The sequence below is a fragment of the Castor canadensis genome, chromosome 5, assembly GCF_047511655.1.
Source record: "Castor canadensis chromosome 5, mCasCan1.hap1v2, whole genome shotgun sequence".
Classification (NCBI taxonomy): domain Eukaryota; kingdom Metazoa; phylum Chordata; class Mammalia; order Rodentia; family Castoridae; genus Castor; species Castor canadensis.
Window position 1 is genome coordinate 113,336,790 of NC_133390.1, and position 24,373 is coordinate 113,361,162.

General features: G+C 40.6%; 2 protein-coding genes across 8 annotated transcripts in view; both read left to right on the forward strand.

Annotated features, from left to right (window-relative positions):
* Positions 1-24,373, forward strand: part of C5H3orf33 (chromosome 5 C3orf33 homolog) — a 369,083-nt gene that overhangs the window by 68,412 nt on the left and 276,298 nt on the right. The window lies entirely within an intron of this gene.
* Plch1 (phospholipase C eta 1) overlaps positions 1-24,373 on the forward strand; it is a 220,706-nt gene that overhangs the window by 25,580 nt on the left and 170,753 nt on the right. For all 7 annotated transcript variants that reach the window (XM_074073931.1, XM_074073933.1, XM_074073936.1 and 4 more), the window contains one exon: positions 7,663-7,781. In XM_074073931.1, the coding sequence (XP_073930032.1) occupies positions 7,703-7,781 (79 nt within the window). In that variant the 5' untranslated portion in view covers positions 7,663-7,702. The remainder of the gene's footprint in view (positions 1-7,662; positions 7,782-24,373) is intronic.

Genomic DNA, 24,373 nt, shown 5'->3' on the forward strand with positions numbered 1-24,373 from the left:
GAAAACAGCATAATTCTAGGGAAAGACCCATAAATATAATCACAGTTTTGAATGCAGGTCCAGTTAAAAGCTTGCTCAACCAATTTGGGATATTATATATATATATATGGAAATGTCATAATGAAACTCCTTGAATAGATATCTTAAACAAAAATGTCTTTTTTCAAGCATAAAGGACAGGAAGGTAAAACATGTCCTACTGGAGTTGGTACCTGTAGGTGGGGGAGGATATAAGGAAAGTGTGTAGGAGGGTGAATGTGGTGGAAATATGTGTTCATGTATGAAAATGGAAAAATGAGGTGTGTTGAGAATATTCTAAGAGTGGGGGAGGGGAGATGAAAGAGCATGATGGAGGGGATGAATTTAACTAAGATATATTGAAAGCAAGTCTGTAAATGTCACAATGTACCCCCAGTACAACCATAATATGATTTAAAAAAAAATCCACTTGCTCAAGGGTTGGGCTCTGGTGACTCATGTCTGTAATCCTAGCTACTTGGGAGGCTGAGATTTGGGGGGGAGGATCATGGTTCAAGGTCAGCCTGGGCAAATAGTTCAAGAGACCCCCATCTCCAGAATAGCCATAGCAAAAGGGACTAGAGGTGTGGCTCAAGTGGTAGAGTGCCTGCTTTGCAAGCTCAGATCCTGAGTACAAACCCCAGTTCCACAAAACAAACGGACAAACCAAAAACGTTACTGAAGGTCATCTAAGTCAGAGTTACGACTGCCAGAGCTACACTGATGTATTTCATCAGTAAAGACTATGGTTGAAATGACAGAAAACCAAATTCACTGTGGCTTAAACAAAACTAAGCAAAGCATAAAAGGGAATGCATTAATTTATTTAACAAAAAGGTGCAGGGATGAACTAGCTTCAGATGTGACTTAATGTCAGCAGGACATGGTTTCTCTCCATTCCTCTGGGTTGGATTCAGTTTCACACAAATTTTTCTCTTGTATTAAAAAGACTTTTTTTTTTTTTTGGCCATTCACCTCTTTTCATTTTTATTTGCCTGATTAATTTTCTGTTCATTTATTATAATTTTTATTATAATATTGTTGTACAGGGGATACATTGTGACATTTACAAAAGCGTTACAATATATCTCAGTTTAATTCACCCCTCCATCATTTTCCTATGTTTCCCCTCCTCCCATTCTTAGAACAGTTTCAGCAGGTCTCATTTTTCCATTTTTATACATGAGCACATATATATTCATATATTTCCACCACATTCACCTTCCTTCACCCTTTGCTATAGCCTAGGCTTCTAGGCTTGCATCTCCCCAACTTCAAGCCTAACAGAAAAAGAATTTTCTGGGCTGGCAGAGTGGCTCAAGTGGTAGATGGACTGCCTAGCATAGCAAGCATGAGGCCCTCAGTTCAAACACCAGTATGGCCAAAAAAAAAAAAAAAAAAAAAAAATTCTCTTTTCCAGTAGTTCCCACAGAAATCCACCTGACCCAGGATCTGGGAGGGGCATTAGTATCTCCTGCGCTTTGGCCTTGTGGATGCAGCTCTAATTTGTCAGGCCTAAGCCACATGTGTACCCGAATTGGGATGGAGCTGCTAACGCCGAAATCTCTTAGACAGGAAGTAGGAGTTTCTTTGAGGAACACTGGGGTGCTGTTTTCAGGGAGGGGAGAGAGTCAGCAGACACCCACCACTGTGGAGCTGCTGGAGTGTGTTAAGTAGGCATGATGTGAAGGACAGTTCTTCTTTATAGAGTTTTAAAAGTATTGACATGGTTACTATTCAAAGTGCCGTCCTTGGATTTTTAATATTTCTTTGTCGGTGGTGTTTTAATGTCTCAGTTTTCTGACTGCTTTGTAGCTTGACATTGGCAATTTTAGTCACGTAACTAAACAAAAATGGCAAGAGTAAAAAAAAAATGTAGAATGAAGTATCTTATTTATAAAATGAGCTTAGGAGCATTTCAGCTTTTTAAGTACTTTTTAGTCCATCTGAAATATAGTCTTCTCTATGTGCTTACATATGGTTCTTTCTAGTCATTATGGCTGCCTTAGAGTTTTTGCAGTCGAGTTGACTAACTTTCCTTTTCAAATCGCTGTTAGATTCTGTGGAACTACATTCATTGGTGTGCCTAGTGTACCACAACATGTTAGCAGGTGAGTAAGTGGAAAGGGTGGGCTACAAAAGAGTAGGGTCTACTTTGTGTTTCTTTAAAAAATAGGCCAGCATCCATAGTAGTTGTCTCTGGGTAATGAGTGATATAAAGTGAATGTTTTTGAGCTTTTCTATATATTTCAAATTAATAAAAAGGAAAAAAATCACAAAAGATGAAAATGAAGCATATATGGATAATATTACCTGCTGTAGCTTTACCATTCATTAAAAAAAAAAAATTCCCGTCAGGCTTGTAGTCCTAGGTGCTAAGCAGGTGGTGGTGGTGAGGCCAGGCTGAGGCCCGGGAACTGGTTGTGCTCAAGAGTTTGGGGTCATCGTATGTTCTCCCTCATATGTGGACATTAGATCAAGGGCAAACACAACAAGGGGATTGGACTATGAGCACATGATAAAAGCGAGAGCACACAAGGGAGGGGTGAGGATAGGTAAGACACCTAAAAAACTAGCTAGCATTTGTTGCCCTTAACGCAGAGAAACTAAAGCAGATACCTTAAAGCAACTGAGGCCAATAGGAATAGGGGAACAGGAACTAGAGAAAAGGTTAGATCAAAAAGAATTAACCTAGAAGGTAACACCCACGCACAGGAAATCAATGTGAGTCAATGCCCTGTATAGCTATCCTTATCTCAACCAGCAAAACCCCTTGTTCCTTCCTATTATTGCTTATACTCTCTCTACAACAAAATTAGAAATAAGGGCAAAATAATTTCTGCTGGATATTGAGTGGGGGGAGAGGGAGGGGGCGGAGTGGGTGGTAAGGGAGGGGGTGGGGGCAGGGGGGAGAAATGAACCAAGCCTTGTATGCACATATGAATAATAAAAGAAAAATGAAAAAAAAAAAAGACACATTAAAAAAAAAAAGAGTTTGGGGTCAGCTTGCTCAACATCATGACACCCTAACTCTTACAAAGACGAGAAATAAAACTCTTTTTAAACTAATTATTAAACCAATTATTTCTATACACTGTAAGTTATTAGTCATTGTAAATTATTAATTTTGTAAATCATTGTAAAGATTAGGAATCCATGTGTTCTATAAAGAACATAAATCTATAGCTCTATTTATAACATGTACATCTAGAATCCTAAGATGTAATATGTATATTAGCTAAACCTCTTAGGATATGGAGTATTTTGTAAGCACCAAAGAAAGTTAGAAAAAAAGCAATCAATTTAAAAACATTTTTGCCTGGATATTGACCACATAACTTTATCGTTTCTTTTTGGTAGTACTGGGATTTGAACTCAGGGTCTCATACTTGCTTGGCTGGTGTGCTACCACTTGAGTTACTCCATCATTCTTGACCAGATAACTTTAAACTGGGTAGGTGCAGTGCATAACTACAGACGGGCCATGGAACATTCAAGAGAACTCGGGTATCTTGCAAGCCACACCTCCTTTCTGGGCCTCGGTTTCCTTTTGACTATACCATGAGAGCTTTGCCTAGTTGATGGCTAACACCACTTCCAGTTGCTTCTCCTTGGTACTAGGCCCTGCTTCTTTTAAATCTGGTTGAGGCGAAGATGGTTGGATTGCACAGCTCTCTTCCCCTGCCCCAAACCTAGTCACTCCATTCATAATCTTCACCTCTGCTATTTCTAAATTTGGAAACAATTTGCCCTGGTTCTGGAGGCCAGAGCGAGTGCGTCTGCTTATCCATCTCCCGCCAGCAGAAACCCAGGTGGTGCAGTATGTGGTAAGGTGAGGGCCTGCAGGTTGTGAGGCCTGGGTCCGGCAATCAGAGGAGCTCAGCTCCTGCTCCTGTCCTTCAGTAGAGAATGTTCCAGAGGAGGAAAGCACTAAGCAAGTGACTACAGTAAGGAGGTACATAGCCTGGAGGCTTATGGGGTTCAGTACTCAGTACTCAGTTTTGTGCTCTTGATCAACCCTCTTCTTCTTCTAAAAACACTGCCCAGCAGAGTTTCTTCAAAGAGAAGAGGTAATATACATAAAGCTCGCTCTTAGCCCTTGACTGCTTTTTAGAATCACCTGTGCAGCTTTACCACCAACCAGTGCCCACCCTGGAGAGTCTGATGTAATTGGCGGAGGTGTGGCTTGGGATTGGGGGGTGTTTAAGTTTCCCTGGCAATTCTAGTGTGTAGTCAAGATTGACAGGCACTGATCATAATTCCTGAAACATAGTAGGTGTTGGGTAATCAGGAGACGGAGTTATGAGACTTTAGTGTGCGTTACAGAATTTCAGGTAAACTGGAGAGATTCCTGTATTCTATCTAGTTCCTCAACATTACACACAGTTCTGAGGGTTTTCCTTTCTGTACTCAAGGGATCGAAGGCCCCAGTCTTGACTGGCTGTTTCTGAAGATGTTACCTGATTCATTATCTGTTGCTGTGTTGTAAGTTATGGTAGCTCATAGCTCATATTTCTACATACTTTTAAAAAATGTTTGCAGTACCAGGGTTTGGACTTTGGGCCTCTCACTTGTTAGGCAGGTACTCTATCACTTAAGCCACACCCCAGCCTGGCTTGTAGTATCTAAAACAATTATTTATTATCTTTCAGTGTTCCTATGGAACAGATGTGCAGTTGGGACACCAAAGGGATGGTTTGTTTCTGCTCCTGGAAGACTTGAAGACTTAGGCTTAGAATCATCTGCACGTTCATTCATTCTCATGTTGTCTTAATCCATTTGGGCTGCTATAACAAAATACCACTGACTGGGTGGCTTATGAATAATAGAAACTTCTCTCTAGTTCTGGAAGCTGGAAAGTCCAAGACTGAAGCAGATTTGGTATCTGGTGTGGACCCTCTTCTGAGTTGCACACTGCTGACTTGCTGTGTCCTCACTTGGCAGAAAGAGTGAGTCAGCTCCCAGGTTCTCATAGAAAGACACTGGTCCCCGTGAGGGACCACTTCCCAATGCTCCACTTCCTAATTCCTTGGGGAAGAGGGGAAGGAATGGAAGTATAATGGAGGAGTGAGCACGTACGCATGTGTGGTTATCACAATGAAATCCCTTCCTATTAATGCATGCTAATTCAAAAAGTTTTAAAATATGATCTCATTATATGAATGTTTTTTGGGGGACACAAACACTGATACTGTAGCACATGTCTGTGGTTGATGCTGGCTATTGGCCGAGGGCCCAGCTGGGCCTGTCAGCGGCAACATTTAAACCTGGCCTCCTTACAACTTAGTGACTGGATTCTCAAGGCACACATCCTGAGAGAGGGGAATCAGGCAGAAGAGATTTACTTTTTAAGTCCTTCTCTTGGAAGACTCATAGCACCAATTACAGCTGATTTTGTTGTTGGAAATGAGTCATTGAGCCAAGTTCTAGCTGGAGTCCCTGCTTGTAATCCTAGCTCCTCTGGAGGCTGAGGCAGTAGGATTGCAAGTTCAAATCCATCCCAAGCAACTTAGCAAGACTGTGTCTGAAGAGGGGGAAAAAAGTCAGAGTCTAGTCCATATTCAAGGGAAGGTAAATTTAGATTCTATGTCTTAAAGGGAAGAATGTGTAAGAATTTGCAAGACATATTTTAAAACATCATACTTATTCTACAATAGCCTAGCTCCTCCTGCCCTATCATGGCTAGAACTGTGGGTTTGGAATCTGATGATATGATTTCAAGTCCCATTTTGGCCTTCTCCTAGCAGCATGGGCAAATCAATTTCTCTTAACACTGTCTTCTCTTTTATGAGGTACACGAAGATAACAATATCTGTCTTGGTAGATTAATAAGGGTCAAATGAAAGTCGCATATGTGCATGCATACATTGTTATTTTGACTTAGGATCCTGCTGCCTTCCTCTTGGACTGGCATGATCATAGTGACAAATGAAACTACAAAACAAAGAAAGTAGGGAAAAAGGAGCATAGCTATAGGTAAGGTTCTCTTTAATTCCACAGAAGTTAAACTATTTCTAATGTAAATCACAAATTCACTTCTTCTAGGAAATAGCTACAACTGATATTACTGAAAATTGTTTCTAATTCTTGGAAAAAGGTATTTTTTTGTTAGAAATAAGGAAGACTTCAAAAATATAAACGTGTATGTTCACTTAAGCACATAAAATGATATACAACAAACAAAAATAATGATTTGAAGACAGGGACAGGAAATGAAGGAAAAAGGAGACTTCCATATTTTAAAAAAATTTGGTGAATTTTAGTATTGTGTAAGTTTTTTTTTTAAAGTAGTGAACGTATGTAACTACTTTATTTTTGGTGCTGGTTATTGAACCCAGGACCTTAGCATGTGCAGTGACTGAGTCACCTCCCAGTCTTAATAATTTCTTTTAAAAAAGAAGACATCTTTACACATTGAAGTTTGTCTGGGGAGAGGGCACAGGTGGGGTTGTTTCTGTAACCAACTATTTTCTATCACGTTTTACATGCACCACTGTGTGGGGCTCTCTCAGCCTTAGGGAGTAGGATAAGCAGTCAGAATTAGGTAGGTGAGAATGAGGTGGGGTGGGGGCTGGTTTCCAGGAAGGGAGCCTGAGAAAAGGTAGGACAGACTGAGCTGGGTGAGACCCCTTTTTTAAGGATGAGCCTCAGGGAGGCAAGGAGAAATGAACAAAAGCTTTAGGATCCTTCACCAGCTGTTCCAGTAACAGAGCGGTAACACCATGATATTTCACTTTTTTCATTAAGCCACTGACTTCATCTTGGGGTGCTTTTACAAAACTCTAGATTGCTCTAATAGGACAGATGACAAGTTGCTTCCCACCTGTGGGCTTTACTTTGTTCCAGCCTTGCTTGGTTTTGCCCAGCTTCATTCTGTAAGCAGAAAAGAGGCTGAAATTCCGAGAGGTTGCTTTAGCCAAATCCCGTGAACAAAGGGGGCCTTGTTCCGGGTCATGCACATCAGCTTTTGGAGGAGTTGAATTCATCAGCTCCGATCTCTGCTTTTCAAGTTCCTGCTCTGGTTAGCATTGTGTTTCTCTGTGTCTGCAGAGGTGGAAGTCTTAGCAGGCACTGCTAGCTCACTGTGCTGGAGGCCTGGCCTGCCTCTGCTTACACTAGAAGTTCAGCCTGCGCACATCCAGTTCCTAGTGGTCCTAACTGAACACCTGCAAAATCCAAAAGGAGGCAGGCAAGCTGTGTTACTGAATTTAACTTATAACACTTCCACCAGTCCACCAGAATGGTACTAACACAAAATTCCAGAGTTGGGATTGATAGCTTCCCTACCTGCAACTGACCTTTCCTGAAGGTTACCAACACTGGCTGGTTTGGGTCATGCCTGGAGCACATAAACCAGTCCTGAAACTTGCTTCCTGATGGTAGATTTATTTTCCCAGGAGACAGCAGTAACTTTGAGCCCTAAAAGGTGCAGTTGGAACAGGTTCCTGTTCTCCTATGCTAAATGATCTTCTAGCCCCTGGGAAGACTTGTGGGAAATTTCTTAGGGCCTGGGGGATTCTGACTTTATGTGTGGAAAAGTTGTAGCTGTGTGTGTTGCCTCCTAATGCTAGGGAACTGATGGCCTTCTGTGAGCGTATGGCTGCCATTTTTTTCATTTCTGTCTCATTCTGTTTCCTTTGACAGGGCAATTTGGTTTTGATGCTGTGCCAGAAATCCGCTGACAATGAGTTACTGGAACTTGGAGAAAAGGAGCTGTGTGCAGTACCGCAGGCATTTTCTGGTGGACAACAGTGTGTTTCATGGTGAGCCATCTATTTTATTTCTGGAGTTGGATCTTTCATTTTGTCTCTGACAGTGCTTTTCTTCTAGCATTCTGGATGCAAATATGGTATAATTGTTAGATTGAACCAAGAGCTTGAGTTAATTTGTTTATGGTTAATTACCCAAAAAGTCCCTTTGTACATCATTACCCACAGTTATTAGCAATGGGAGCTACATCAACAATAATGTTCTTAGCACTTCCTACTTTGTTTGGATTTTTGGCAGTATTGAGGTTTGAACTCAGGGCCTTGCACTTGCTAGGTGGGCACTCTACCTCTTGAGTCATTTTCCCAGCCCCACTTTCTACCTTGTAGGATAGTTTATATCAGTGCCTTCCTCTTCTTCTATAGACTCCAGCAGTACTCCTTTGTGATGTTTGTAATTATTTTGGCCTCAGCTCACAGTAAGTGTGCAATAAATATTTGTGGATCACCGATCAGTGCTTATACTAGCATGGTGTGTGCCTTCCAAATTCAGATCTTACAAGGGTGCACGTGGCCACCTGTTTTAGACACTAATTAAAAAATAGACCATTCACTTTTATTGGTGTTCTTTGGGACTTTAAAACTTACCTGTCTATCAGGTCACATTAAAAAACAAAACAGAACAAAGCAGTGTGCAGTACTTAACCATCGCTCTCAGGGTGGATTGCTACAGCCATGAATCAGAGTGTAATCAATATTAGTCACTTTCATGGCAAACTAAGAGGAATTGCCTTTAGCCTTCTGACGCCTGTTTGTTTTGTGGTGTATAGTCAGGGGTAAACTCGTCAATCCTGCTATCAGGATTCGCCTGTCTAAAATTGATAAGAGACAAAGATTTATGTGGCGCCAGAATTTTTGGCGTAGTCCCCAACAGAAGCACATGGGATCGTAGAGGGAGGAGACTTTGTGAGGAGCAGACAGAGAGAGACCTGTTTAACACAATCCTATAATCCGAGCCACTTTCATTGTTCTCAGATTGGTTTCCTTCCCCAGTTTGGTGACAGACTTAATGTATATTGTTGCTTTAAATTATGACAACAAATGTCACTTTACTTACCTTATTCAACAGTTGGGAGAATATAGTGTTTTTTTTTAAGGTTCTTTGTATAACGTGGCTGTAAGACCTTACCAGGCAGGGATGACTTTATTGTACAGGTAAAGAAAGGGAAACGACTGCTCAAGTTGACATAGCTAATTATTTGCAAGGGCAAAAACAAATATTCCTGTCTTTCCAGGCTGGCACTCTCTCTCTCTCCTTTTATTTTTGTGCTGGGTGTACATTGTGGCATTTACAAAAGTTCTTACAATCTATCAAATATATCATACTTGAATTCGCCCCCTTCATCCCCCCTGGAATAGTTTCAACAGGTGTCATTTTTCTATTTACATACATGTGTACACAGTATTTGCACCATATTCACCCTCCTTCACCATTTCCCCACTTCCTCCCTCCTCTCACTGGTCCCAACCCCCACAGACAGGACCTGTTCTGCCCTCCTCTTCTCCGATTTTATAAAAGAATGAAAAAAAAAAAGACATTTCTGTTTGTTTAAGATAGCTATACAGGGCATTTCCAATGTATATATGTATTATAGCCCGAATTGGTTCATCTCTATTTTTCTCCTTTCTACCTTAGTCCCTTCTTATAATAATAGTATCAATAAGATTAAAAGTTCTATACTCATTCCTTTATAGAGAGCACGTCAACCATATTCACCTTCTTAACTTCCTTCTCTTACCCTCCCCTTCTTGTAAGTGAACTCCCCTAAGCATGACCTGTTTTTCATGACATTCAGGCTGTCTCTCTTGATATTGCCCTGGTAAAGAGCCTGTGACAGGGGAGGCATGGGAACTGGGGCCGACCATTGTGGCAGTGATGTTCTGTGTTGCTTTGTCTGAACCTCATCTTAGGGTCCTGTTCATTGCTTCTTCTGTCTCTCAGTGTCACTGTATGACATTTTGCCTAGGCCATCCCTGAGTTCCTGGGCTTAAGTGAGCCTCGTGCCTCAGCCTCTCAAGTAGCTGGAAATATAGGCGTGTGCCACTATGCCAAGCTAACTTTGTTTTAAGAGAGTAAATATGGTAGTTGAAGAACACAGAACTTAGAAGAGCTAGCTTTATTTTTCCAAGCTTTATCATTTAATGACTTAAATTCATTATTATTTTCATCATTTTAAATGACTTTATCCAGAGATCTTGAAGGCTATAACTGGAGATCAATTTTAATGTATTTTATAGTTATATTCCAGTTAGAATGTTCTGTATTGTTATTTATGTAACAAGATTGATAAACATTGTTATATAAAACCCTTTCAAAAATCTTTGCAATACATTCATCCCATTTTATGGATGGAGAAACTGAGTCTATTGGGGAGGTTTTGAAGTGGTGATCTGAAAGTCAACCATGATCTGCCTCTCTAAAACCCCACCATTTCTTCTCTTCCAGGCTGCCATTCACTTTACTAAAGAAATGAACATGGAGTTTTGAGTTTTTTCAGCAGTGTTGCTCTGTTGTTAGCTAGCAGTGTATGAACTTGAACAAATTATACAGCCCCTCAGGGAATGCAGTTCTCTTCTTTGTAAAATAAGCATATTGGTCTAAATTTGGAGTTTCTTTCTAGCTGTAACCTCTGGGACTCCTTTGAAGTTTCTGAGGATTATAATCAGTCTATTTTCTGAGCAACCTTTCACTGAACACAAGATACACAAGGGGGCAGTGTAACACTTAAAAATAAGAATTGGTTGCTTCTTTTGCATTCAAGAATTACTTCTGAAAGGATTTACAGCTATTAAGTGCTGTCAAGAAGAAAAGGATCAAAGCCAGTTAGAATTCTGGTTCTGCTGGTTTATAATACGGTAGTAGTGTTAGCTATTTCTGTTAGTATACGGTATCATTCTGGATTTCGCTGTGTGAGATATGGTGGCTCCGGGCAGAAAGGTGTCTCTTCACCTCTGAGAAGGTCAATGCTTGTTAGAATAGGAGCTTACTGAAGGAGGAGGGGGGAGTTGCCAGGGGAGGTGTTCCTTACATTGAGGTAAATCTCGTGACCTTCTACCTAGTCTTAGGGCTGTTAAGGTGTGGGATTCCACTCATCCAAAATAACAGTATCTGAGCCCCATTTTGTGGGTAGTATCCGAGGTGTCCAGGATGACTCCTCGCTGGCCTAGGCAAAGGCGTAAGACTATTTGAAACAGAGCTAAAGCAAAAAGGGCTTGGGGTGTGGGTTAAATGGTAGAATGCAAGAAAGTTCAAACACCAGTACCACACACACACACACGCATACACATTAAAAAAAAGAAGTTAGGTGCTGGGTTTTCCCCCTACTTGACTTTTCTTCTCTTGATACATTTGCAATAGAGAAAAAATGTGGGCAAAGAATATTTTGTATAGTATGAACCATTTATGAATTATTAAGATTTAAAAATTGCCTGATCCTGCACTGGCAAAGTGGCTTGAGGTAAAAGCACCTGCCTAGCAAGCATGAGGCCGTAAGTTCAAAGCTCAGTGCTGCCTCCCCAAAAAAACAAAAAAAAAAAAAAGAAAAGAAAAAAAGAAACAGAAAATCTGTTTCTGTTGATTGTAGGGAGTTGCCGTATCTTTTGACCTGGGACACAGTCTTAATTCATAAACCAATAATCGGGGCACTTGCAATTAATATGTACCATTATGCACATAGGCTTTTCCAAACATTTGAGCTCCTTAGTAAAATATGCTTGTTGGTAACTTAATGTGTGTTTTTGTGCACCAATGGATATAATCGTGGTAATGGAAAATCCTGTTTCCTGTAAGTTTATCATGGTATCATCCCAACTTTTTATGTATTGAACTTTATTTCTGTTGCTGTTGTGTTGTTATGTGACTGTTGCTGAATAACCACCACAAATCTAGATTAGAAAACATTTTGACCCGAGTTATGAGAGTCCTTTACTACCTAGGGATGACATTTAAAGTAATTAGTTCTCTAATTAAATATTTCTGCAGCATGTCTTTTCAGAATGTTGCTTTATCTGCACTTTGTCTACCTTCTGATGAAACCAATTGATTTAGTTAATTTTAAGGGAATTACTTTTAATTGAGCCAAAGAGGATGTGCCAGATTCCCAGTTCCTTTCAATGGCAGCATTGAGGTCTCTGTGTAGCCACCCACCGGCACTGGGGTAGATGGAAGTGTCCTACAGGTCAGAAAGATGGTGATGAAGAGGGGTGGAGTTTTTTTATTATTATAAACTTTGTAGTTAGTGTCACACTGGCTAAAACCTTCCCTTTCTTTTCTAGGGAGGAGGTGTGTGTATATATGTACATATATGTGTGTATGTATATGTACGTAAGTATGTGTGTATGTATGAATGTATATGTATGTGTATACATGTGTGCATGCACGTGTGTATGCATGTGTGTTTTATGTGTATGTGTGATGATGTGTGTATATGTGTGTGTTGTGTATGCTGTGTGTGTAGTATATGTATATTTGCATGTATGTATATGTGTGTGGTGTGTGTGTGTGCATGTGTGTATGTACGTGTGTGGTCTGTGTGTGGTATATGTATGTGTGTGTGTGTGTGTGTGTGTGTGTGTGCGTGCATGTGTAGGAATGGTCATTGGCTCCTTCTGACCATGGAGAGACCGACAGCTAGGACTGACACACAGTTTTCAGAACAAATGTTGATTATATTTAAAAAAGGAGAGTGGGGAAGTGCTGCCTCACTGGAATTTCCATCCTCACTGGAAGAAGAGAGAAGAATGCCAGATCCTGACTGTAAAAATGAAAGGATAATGAAATTATGCAGAAGTGAATTAGAGTTCCAATTAATTTAGGTCAGTTTATTGGCAAGTTACAGTCTCGGCAGCCTGCCTGCTTTAGGGGTTTGGGGCATTGCTAGATTCTGTGTTAGAGCAGCATTTCTTTACTGAGGCAAAGCCTCACTTTTCTAACCAGTCACTGTAAACATCCTCTTTTATGTCTGTGCATATAGAATTCCTATTAATGCAATGATAGCTGGGATTTTGTGAGCAGCACTAGGATTAAAAGTATTATATTTAGACTTTTGAAGAACATTGCAGGGAAAAAGGAAAACTTCAAGGAAAAGTTCAGAGGAAGGGCTAACAACAACACACACACACAAAAAAAAAAAAGAAGAAGAAAGAAAATGAACCTTAAGGGAGAAATGCACTTTTAAATTTTCTAAGTTTTGATAGAGCTAATTTTGGAGGCAGCCACAAACTAGATTGCTTTATAGCTCTGCCCTCAATTCTCTCCAGCTCCAATGCTGGCCACCAAGGCAAAGCATGAGGCCAGACATCATTTCAGGTCTGGAGGTTCAGGTGCATCTTAAAAAGACAGCAGAGGCAGACAATGAAGGTCTAGGCAAAGGGAGGCAGAGCCTGTCCCAGATGTGGCCCTGTGCAGGGCCTGCCCCCAACTGGGCTGCTTTTGGTTAAGTTGTTCCCTTTGAGACTAAGTTTCTCTTATCAACAAAATGCTAGGATCAGGGCAGATCAGGAGCTGTATACTCTTATGTTCTAAAATCTTAAGAACTGCTTTATTTTTTACTTTCCTTGCTTACTGAACTTTTTTGTTACTGGGGTTTGAACCCATGACTGCACTTGTTGGCAGGAGCTCTACCACTCGGGACAGGCCTCCAATGCTGCTTACCCTATTCTTAAACAAAGGCATTTGGAGAATTTGCTGTGAGTTAAATTACTACATCAATCCAAATTCCTTTGTACTCTTTTCTTCTTCCCGTTTGGGACAAATCGTAGCTATTCCTTCATTACAGAAGTGAGTATTTATGTCTAGTTTACAGCACAAAGGAACTCACCTTTAAAATAAGCTGGTATGAGCCATACTTGTTTTATAATCTCTTGGGAATGTGCGCTGGTGTTGGGGGGTGGGGTCGGAGCTGAGGGCCTGATGCCTGTTACCTATGACCTCCCATGCAGCTGGTGTTACAGGTGTGGGACCACCACGACTCACTATGTGTTGTTTTTGATATTTTGGAAGTGTACAAAATTCTCAATGCAAGTGTCAGTGAAATGCTATCTATATTTTAAAGTTAAAGTTCTTTCTTTTTCTTTTTTTCTTTCTCCCTGATTGGCATTCCACTTGTAACAGTTTTTCTGAGCATTCCCAACTTAGTGTAGGTTTTTGTGAAGTTGTTTATTTTTCTCCGATGGTTACTTTTTCAGGCTTCTGACGCATCGCACCATCTTGAGTGGACTCTTACTTTCTGTCTACTTCTGGTTGAGGTCCATTCCATTTTGGAACTTAATTTTTTTCCTGGAGTTCTGTACCTTTTTTTATTACCTATTTTTTTTATTGTTGTACTGGGGGTACATTGTGATATTTACAAAAGTACTTCCAATATATCACCATTCTCCTTTATTTCCCCTTCCCCAATTCCTGGAATCATTTTAGAACTTTAACCTGAAACTCATGTATCCCCAACCTCTCCCTAACCCCTGGCCTGGTTGCTGGTGGCTGAGGGAAGGGAGATTCATCTGTTTCTGTGCTCTCCCAGCCTTCTTCCTCCTAAGGACAAATTCAAGGCCAGCCTCTCAGGTTGGGTACAAGGAAGAGAGATAGGGGAACAAAGACCTTCCAACCTGCACCTGGGCACCTGCTGTCATTAATGGAGACCTAATCAAGACCCTCTTGGTTCTGTCATTTGTGGATGTTTAGTTTCACCAGAGTCTCCTTTGTCACCAGGATTCTTCAGAGAGGACCCATTGTCTTCCTTTGGCCTCATCTGTTCTCTAATCCCAATTCTATCTGCCTAGTGCATGGCTCCCCTTGCTCCCGAGGCACTGGGGCAACCGGCCCTGCCCCTTCTCTTACCTCCATGCTTCTACCTGTAACTCTTTGTGGGCTTCCAAGGGCTGTGGAAGATGGGATGGGGTATGAAGCTGTCCCTTCCTCTCCCCAGACCTACTGACTGCAATCTCTCCTCTCATACTATTATGTGGGGGCTGCTCCCATGAGCCTCTACCTTATCATATCTGCTTGTCCCTGGGGGGAGGGGAGGGTGAGAGATTTATCCTCCAATGTCACTCCTCAGAGTGCCATCTCTGCCACCCTGGACACCTAGGATGCTGTCCACATAATGGGATTCAGGCAGTGTGATTTTGAATGAGTAGAAGCCCAATTCCTAACAGCCCTAGCAGTTCTGGAATCTTCGAGCCATTCCAGGCCAGTCCTTGTCCACTAGCATGTTCCTGAAAGAACTGGTATTTTTTATTGTGCCTGCTTCTTTCTGTGTCTGATTAATCAGAACCAAGCAACGATCTGGATCTATAAAAATCCATGCTGAGATACCTTAGCCTCTTTTCCCCATCAGGAACCTATTTCAATGAAGGGATTTGGCTGGGAAATTGAGCCCACTGTGACCTCTCTGCCTTGCCAGGGTCATTCACATCCTGTAATGATGGAGGGGGTGAAAGGTCCTTGTACAGTGCCTAGCTAAATGGCAAACTGAAGGTCTGGATGTGTGGGCAGTGAATGAGACGTAATAATGTTCGCTCTTCAAAGATTTAGCTTTAATTGTCTGAAAAAGCCTTGGCTGACTCTCAGATTCTTTCTCTTAAACCTGTGGCCACTGAGGTCAGCCAAACAGAATGGGCCTTGATTGTGTTATTGCTCAGAAATACCAATTTTCTAATTACTCAGTTAGGAGGAAAGAAAAATGAGCTAGTAAAGCCAGCTTTTCCTTCAGATTTGCAGACTTCTCATGTTTTCAGTGGTCACGAAATGAGAAGAAGTTGCCTTAGACCCATTACAAATTTAAGCATTTGTTCTTTAAGCTGTTTTTCCATAATTATAATTAATTTTCCTCTGCTCTCTCGTTTCCCCAATTGTCTTCCCACTCTGCCTAATGTATGCACAGTGGTTGAGAAGGAAATGTCTTTCCACCAGTGGATTCAGGGTTCTTTCCCAGGCGCCATAACTATTTAATTTAGTTACACAAAAGATCCAGATTCTTCCTTGGGCCACAGTATAATTATTAGTGATTACATTTGTAATCATGAAAACTTCTTCTGCCCATCGATCATAACAAAGCTGTCCCTTCACACTGTGTAAATGAAAAGTCATCTAGAAGATCTGTGACCTGTTTTATATTAGGGCTCAGCAAATACATTTGGGCTTATTGCCAAATGTAAACTGTTGATTTCAAAGGAATGTTCAGATTTTTCAGTCAGAGCCCACGGCCTAATGTGAATTGGTGCCACCTATGTCCACAGCTTCCGTTCCCCTGTTTGTGCTGATCACTCCCATGGTGTGCTCCTGGATCAGACCTTCCCTGGGGGCTGCACACCAGTGGCATCGCCTCCAGGCCCTTGGACTCTCCCTCCTGCCCTGGTACCTGCCAGCCATGTCTCATCCTTCCCCTCTTTCCTGGGTCCCAGGTCCACTGTCCTGTGTAGTCCTTGCCCACAGTGCTACCCTGCTGCTCTTAGCCATCTTTCAATTCATCCTTCTGAGCCCACACTGAAGCTTCTTTCTGCAGAGAAGGCTTTTCTCACTTTGAAGACCAGGTCAGACTCTGGATTATGTTCTCAAATCACTCTGTTCTGCTCTTTCACTGCATGTTGCAGTGACAGCAACAGCAGAAACCATTCTGACTTCTGTCTCCAGCACACAGGACAGTACATTGCTTATAGTAGGTGCTCAACAAAATATCTCCAAATGATATTTTATTTAGAAGAGGAGATAAGGACCATCTAATGTTGTGCTATTTTTGCACTCTGTTGAGTTGGTTTTTAACCTTTATGTAGTGGAATGCTTGGTTCTCTGGCTGTGAACCCTCTTTCCTTTATTGGGGCTTTTGTCATGGAGAACCCAGAAAAGAAGACCCATAACCCATACCTTCCTGAGTCTCCTTGCCAATTTAAAATTAAAAAACAATGTATATCCACAAATGACAAAAAAGTGTGTCCTACAAAGATTATTACAAATATATATTGCCTCAAAAATATATATTGCCTCAAATATATATAAGGGCAAACAGATTTTTGTAAATGAATTCATTGGGCTTTTTAAATTTATTTAGTAATACTTTTTAGACTTGCCATGTTGGCTATATAGTTATGTATTTTATTCAACTCTGAAATTAAAATTTTCTCCCATTGAAATAGCACTATTAATAAAAGCTGCTTAATCGTGGTATTTTTCATGCCATTAAAATTCTCTGCTGTATGAGTCTGAACATTTCCAGTTGCAGAAGCGAGTGTTGTCTGTGGGGTAATTCTTACTGCAGACAGCATAGAATAGACCTGTGCTGAAACAAAGGCTCTGGTTTTCTCAGTGAGAGAGGAGGAGAGGAGGCCTGGGGGTGCATGCAGAGAATAATCAAACAGCACAGGGCTTCTTTGAGAACTTAAGAAGATGCACTTTCATTTCAGCCTCACAAACAAGGAAAGTGGTCAGCCTCTGGGCCTTTCCTCAAGCAATAAAGAGTACAGTTCTGACTTGGGTGTCAATGCTGCTCTGAGAAGTAAACACCTGCCTGGATATGACAAGTAGAAGCTGTGAAAACTTTTTTGGTTTAATTTTATTTTACTCACATTCATCTTCTGGTATGTGTTCACATGGTTTTTCCTATTTAAATGTAGAGAATACTGGCTTAGACCCAATTAAAAGGAGGAACAGTGAACACACGCTTTGTGTAGTATCCTGCTTTTAGTCCTTGCTAACTTGAAATTGAACATCAATGCATACTCACAAATGACCATTCTTTGAAGCTGTGCCAATGTCAGAATTTCATGGCCTTGTGTTTTTAAGCTAAGCAGAAGCTTATCTCCAGATGTGGAGATGTAATTAATTAATGCTTTAAGCCAAAGTATCTCAGTCAGAGATGCACCCTGAAGTCAACTGGGGATGGGGAGCAGGTACCTGGGTTGCAGCCAGAATTTCTGCTTTCCCTGATCTGGGTGGGAGGGCCAGGGGATGGGGAAATTTTTAGAATTCCCCAGGTGATTCTACTGGGGAGCCAATTCACTTCTAGAATCTGTGCTAAAATCCCCAGACCTAAGGTGGTCAATTTATATTATCTGAATGGTACTATTGAGTTTAAGAATTTGAAGATGATTATTTTCTGTGATGATGGCCTATTTTATACTGAGTCAGGAAGTGTTTGGGAAGGGTTCACATCAAATAAGGATGTGGATAGAAGCAGAGTGTTTGAATAAAATGAAGCAGGAAAGTGTAGGTTGATTCAGTTTGTCTTTAAACATTTTTCACTTTATTTTGTTTATTCATGGTGCTGTGGATAGAACACAGGGCTTTGTGCATGCTAGGGAAGTGTCCACCACTGAGCTAAATCTCCCAGCTAACTTTATTTTATTTTTGATGCTAGTAATATAGGACAGTGAGGAAACCAGGAGAAATAGTCTGTAATCGCAATAATCTGTTTTATTGTGTGCACTTTCTTAAATGATTCAAAAACTAGTGACTAAGTAGTAATTTTCAACTCTGGTTATATGTTCAAAAATATTAATGGTCACACTCTACCCAAGCCCAATCAAATCATCTCTGGGGCGTTGGACCTCAGTGTCTCATATCATTCATTTTTTCCTATTATAGATATGTATTTATCTATCTTTAGGTGATTTTGGCACACTGGGAGAGTTGAGAACCACTATGTTAAAGATTTTGTTTTTATCTATCTATCTATCTTTTGGCACTGTTGGAGATTGAACCCAGGGCCTAGTGCACGCTAGGCAAGTGCTCTACCACTGAGGTGTATTTCCAACCCTTTTAATTTTTTTTTTTTTTTTTAATTTTGAGACAGGGTCTCAGTGAGTTGCCCAGCCTGGCCTCAAACTTGAGATCTTCCTGCCTCAGCCTCCTGAGTCTTGGGATTATAGGTATGCACCACCACTGTAGCTGGAAATCTTGATTTTTATAAAAATTATTTGCAGAGTTGTGGGGGCAAGTGATATGTTCACTGTCAGATGGTTGGTTTTATTTTCTAACATTGATTTCATATTCCTTTTAATATAATGCTTTCGTAGTGTTCTTTCCAAGTGCCTTACAGTGTAACCTGTCTTAATTTTGCTGTCAACATATCTGTTACATGATGTAAAGAGATACCTGTGAGCACAAGCTCACCTCACAGTGTTATCCATGGTCTCAGGGTTCTTCATAATGGACAACAAATAGCATCTTAACACTGTTTTGTTTTGATTACTCTGCAGTGAGGACTACACAGTCCACAGTGAGATAATTGAAAGAATTGATACAAAAATAAATATGTGGCAGATGGGAGAACAATTCCATCAATTGGAGGTCATCAGATATGACATTGAGTATCTTTAGAATTGTTTATTTACTCACTTTGGAAAACCAAGTGGTATCCAGAAACTTGGAGATATGCATATGCATTTTTTCCAGCTGCTGTAGACATTTGGTCTACCTCCATAATGTTACATGTGAGAAAAACTGACATTCAGGGTCCCTATTATCCCAAGAGGCTGTTAGTACTGTCTTACTCGTAGAAGTCTCAGAGTTATGCAGGAGAAAGCTTGTTTTCTTAGGCCATTCTTGTTTTGTACAATATCACCTTCTTTGTATGCAGGATCCTATAGGGGCCCACAAAGAGGAATTTGGGGCTGATATTAGGATTAGATCTTGTTGGAAGGAATCAGTGGACATATATTGAATATTCTTGAGGCACTTTTGGGAAATGTTACAGTTGATCCTGAATCAAGGTTGTTATTGGAACTGGTGATGCTACCTGTTTTAGGGCCATTATCCTTTTAGGGCCTCATCAAGACTATTTCATAGATGAAATTCGTAGTCATAAACAGTTTGCCACAAATTACATTGCTAGATTATGGTACTTAAATCCAGGTTTGTCAGACTCTAAAATTCCGTGATTTTCTACTGTTGTGACATGATGTAATGTTACACAAATTTGTCTCTCTTAAAGCAACTAAAGGAATGAAGGTGGGTTTGTGGTTTAAAAGACCTCCAGGATCTTTAGATGCTGCCAGAGAGCAGAGAGGACCCTATGGTGAGTTGCCATGAGGGTGGGGGTGTTGGGGAGCTAGAGGTGTGGGCTGAGAGTGGCATCTGCTGGAGTGGTCCCTGGGAGCTTGTTAGAAATGAAGACTCAGCCCCACCAGGGACCTCCTCAATTAGAATCTGCATTTTAACAAGATTCCAGGTAATTTGGTGTATAATTTGGGTGTAAATTTTCATAAGTAAGGAATTAATCCCTATTCTTTAAGGAACAAGGAAGAAGAATGATGTTAAGGGAAGAGAACTGTTTCCACTTAGTGAAACATTTAGAGGGTGGGAACTTTAGTGTGAAGAGTACAACTAATGAGTGAGAAGACCTCAAATACTCAGATTCCTAAGTAGGAGACACGAGGGTTCTAAACATCCTTTATAGGAGAGGCTTGAAAACATGAGCCTGTGCGTTTAAACCATAGGAAGAGAAACTTAGGGAAATAAGCATCACCCCTGGTGTGCAGGGACACAAGGTACAGCAGAATTAACAGGGACTTGATGAGCACTGTGATTAAGGGACTCAGAACTGGACCCATAGCTGGGCTTGAGAACATATGTGAAATCTCTGACTGTCTTATAGTTGACACTCTGTACATATGCATATGTATTTGTGCATCCTTGTCCTGTGAGTACAGTCCTTAGCTTGCATAGTCCCCTTGCTTCTTTACAAACCTCTGACTAAAATCACTCTCCTTTTTATAAATGAGAAGGTGAGAGACTTATACATTTTGGTATCAACTAGCTAGTGGCAGGGTTAATTCTAAAAGCCAATATTTGGCCATTCCAAGTCAACTGACCTTTCTGATCTTACCTAAGTGTTATGATATGGTAAGTGGCTTTTCTGTAGGATCAAGCTTATAAATCTCTGCATTTTCTGATTATCAGAAGTGGCTCTTTATAGTCTGGAAATATTGTGACATAAAAGGAGTTTTATATGAAAATGTTTCAAATTTCCTTGTGTATTGGCCAATTGACTCTGAATATATTCCTTTTGGAGCTGCCGAGGCCTGAGGGCCCTGGCAGCTGACCCATGGCTGAGGCCACAGGGCTATGGGAGCTGAGGTCTCCCTGCCTGGTGGCATCCAACTGACTTCTCTGTGTCTTCATAGCTAATGACTGAGTATGAACTCCCTGTGGGGAGCCAGGTGCTAAGCTCTGCACATGGAGTAACATAATCCATGTAGCATTCAGTCCAGTGATGATTTCATTATCTGGTAGAGAGTCGATTCCATGAATGCGAAGGATATTTAGAACATTTTTTCACTTCTTGTGATAAAGGTTTTAAAGTTACTGCTCTGTAAAACCACAGATGAATGGCTTCAGTGGAAGTTAACTCTTGAAAACAGTCCCTCTCCTGTCTGCTAGAACAATCTAGAGTCTAGTTCCTTATGAATTATGTCGGTCAGTGACAGAAAGATGGTTGTTTTCCAAGGACAAATGACCTAGTCTCAGTTTCTCAACTTGCAGGCTGTGTCTCAGACCATCTTTCACGGGTATATGATCTTGCTCGAGCCCCTGAGAATCCATCTGGGAAATAATATTCTCATGTGTCTCTTATTCTGATCATTAATTATATTTTTGATCCCTTCTCCCTTACCATTCCTCCTAAATTATAAAATCAATGCAGACATTTAATATCTAGAAACCGTAGGTACCATGTTTCTGATACTAGTAATATAAAATTTTTTCTTGACTACAGAACAAATTCTGCATAAATCATAGTACTAAATTATTTGTAAATTAGATTAATTTATATGAAAGGGTAAAATGCTATTGGTTTCCTATTTTATCATCTTTAGTATTCACAAAGAAGCAGTTCTTTTCTCTTTTCTCCAAGGTTTTTAACAAAATTAGCCTTTGTAACTATTTCATGCTATTTGACTATGAATGAGGAAGACTAATGAAGCAGAAAATTAAAATACTTTTGATGTTTTAATTTTAATATTAATCATTAATCTACACTTCAAAGCTACTTCATTGACATATTTATTGCTTCAGAAAACATTTCTGTCTTTCTGAACAGTAGAATTTTGTTGGGTCTTTAAAATTCTTGCTGTGTGAATGACTTACCCATGAACTAAAATCCATTTGATTACTGGCAGAATACTTATTATACATGTTGTCAAACATTTCACTGCTCAGTTGTGTATAGATTGTTTTTAAAGCTAAAAAGCTTAGGGCAGTTTGAATTTACTTTTACCTTTAAGCGAGTATATATACATCCATTGTATGAAAGTGAATCCCATTAAAAATTGTGAAAAAAAAGAAGGGAGAAAAGGGATAAGAAACAGTAATGGGGGTGGTAGCTCTGATCGAAGTACATTATGTGGGTGTCTGGAAATATCACCCTGAAGCCACTATGTACAATTAATATGCACTGGTAACAAACAAACAACAACAAAAGAGAGCATACATTCAGTACTGAGGCTTTTAGACTACTCATCCTTAGTTTTCTAACCAAAAGTCCCAGAGGTTATGCATAGAAAACTGGAAAACACTTTAAGAAAATATTTAATGCAGCCAGTTTCTGTGCTGTGTTTCAGACCGAAAGCTCTAGAGACTTTATGGCAGATACTTTGTAAATCTGAGTTAGTAACCTGCGTTTTATTAGCAATGGCCCTGAGGCCTGGGAAGGTTGAAAGGCAGGCCTAAGATGGGTCCAAATATAACTATTTATACATGTGAAAACTGAGTCCCTAGGTGCTGTGGGTGTGGCTTGTGGTCCCATGTCACATGTCATACCATGTGTCCACATTCATGACTTCAAGAGATTTCTTTGTCTTTTCCGAACAGAGCAGCTGCTGATTCCCAGGCACTGGTGGAACTTTCCATCACTTGTCCCTGCCCTGGGTCCTTTCTTCCCCAAGCTAGTTAAAACAGCGATGTGTTCCCCTTTCTCCTTCATGCTTTAAATATTTGTTGACCTCAGTTCTTGCTGGGGACTTATCTACTAACAAACTATCTCTGTAGAGGAGCCTTGCTTTGCTTCTGCCCTCTCCCTTCCCTTTCCCCTGCCCACAAGTTCGCATAGGACTTTTATTTTAGGATAACTTTTGCCCCATATGCTTTACTATTATGTACTCTCACGCTCCTTTTCTGCATACACACACGCATGCACGCACACATGCACACACACAAACTTTTTTTCCTGAATAATTTGAGAGTTTTCATACTTTATGGCCTTTGCACACCCCCTCTTGCCACCCCCCTCCCCCACCATCCATCCCCTAACGCAGAGGTATTTTCTTATATAACCATCCATGGTGTAGTTGACATCAATAAAGTCCCATAGTTTTTTTTTTTTTAAAGTCCTTTCTATTTTAAAGACTATTTTTCAACTGATCTTTGTTTCTACAGGGAAACAGATCTAGAAGAAGGAAAATAAGAAGCATGGAATCCACATTAAATTCTTAGGTTAGAGAGGGCTTCACATACATGGCCTTCGAAGAGTTCTGTGTTTGATTTAATGCTCTGTTGTTGCCATCTTGAAGTTATTTATGTTTCAGGGCAGGAAGGATCCATGTTTTCATTTCATGCGAGACCAGCAGACACGTAGATGGTCCTGTTTAGAGCTTTTGCATCTGCTGTTGTAGGTGTTGCAAATGAGGAAACTGAGGCTTAGAGATCTGAGGTCACTTGACTTGTGCAACTGAACACAGCTCCTTTGACTCTGTAGCTGATGGTTGTCATATCACCTCTCTCTGACAGTGCCATGTCCTTTAACTTTCCCCCATTGTTTAATTATTTCTGAAGTTGGAATTGACCTTTTTTTTTCCCTCTTTTCTTCTAAGAAACTGCCTTTTCTTGGCACAATGGGCTCTCTGTCATAAATCCCTGGGCTGAAGTATTAGAAGGCCATTTGGCAAACTTTAATAAGTTAATCATTTCCATTTTAAGGGAACTGCCTATTTAGCTTCCATCTTAACCCTCTCCCTGGTTTGTAAAGAAAAGGCTACCTGTGGTCATTCCCTCATGACCTTATGTGTGTCAGAATTCTAGCTGCTCCCAGCTTTTGGGGTCCCCCTGTCATCCTTTGTAGTATAGGTCCTGCTTTATGCCCAGGGTTTTCCTGGGAATTGGGGAGCTATCTGGAATCTGAGTTTCTGAGTTCAGGTGGGTCTTCCTGCTCATGATCTTTCTGGTGCAGACTCCTTTTCTGATCCTTAGGCCCTGGGGACACATCAGTGAGAAAGGCAGCTACTGTCCTGCTCGCAGGAATTTACATTACAGTCTTCCTTGTTACTGTGTCCCATCTTCCTGTCAGGATGTTTTTCAGGTACAATGAAGAATCAATAAATATAAGGAGAAAGATGACTAAAGAAGTGAAGTGAAGTGATTTGGAGGACAGACATTGTAAAAAGTATTAATGCGTGTAAAAATGCTCTGCTGAGGCTGTGGAAACCAGCCATCTATTTCATGAAGAAGAGACAAAGGAGTTGATTTCTCATTTCTGTAGAGTAATTTAGGTTAGGAATTTAGACTGTTGCAGTAGTACTGTGAGCTGTGACATATTGAAACTTGTTACCAGAGAAGTCAGTATGATCTCTTTTTTTGGGTTTTCTTCTAGAGAAAGCTGGTGTCT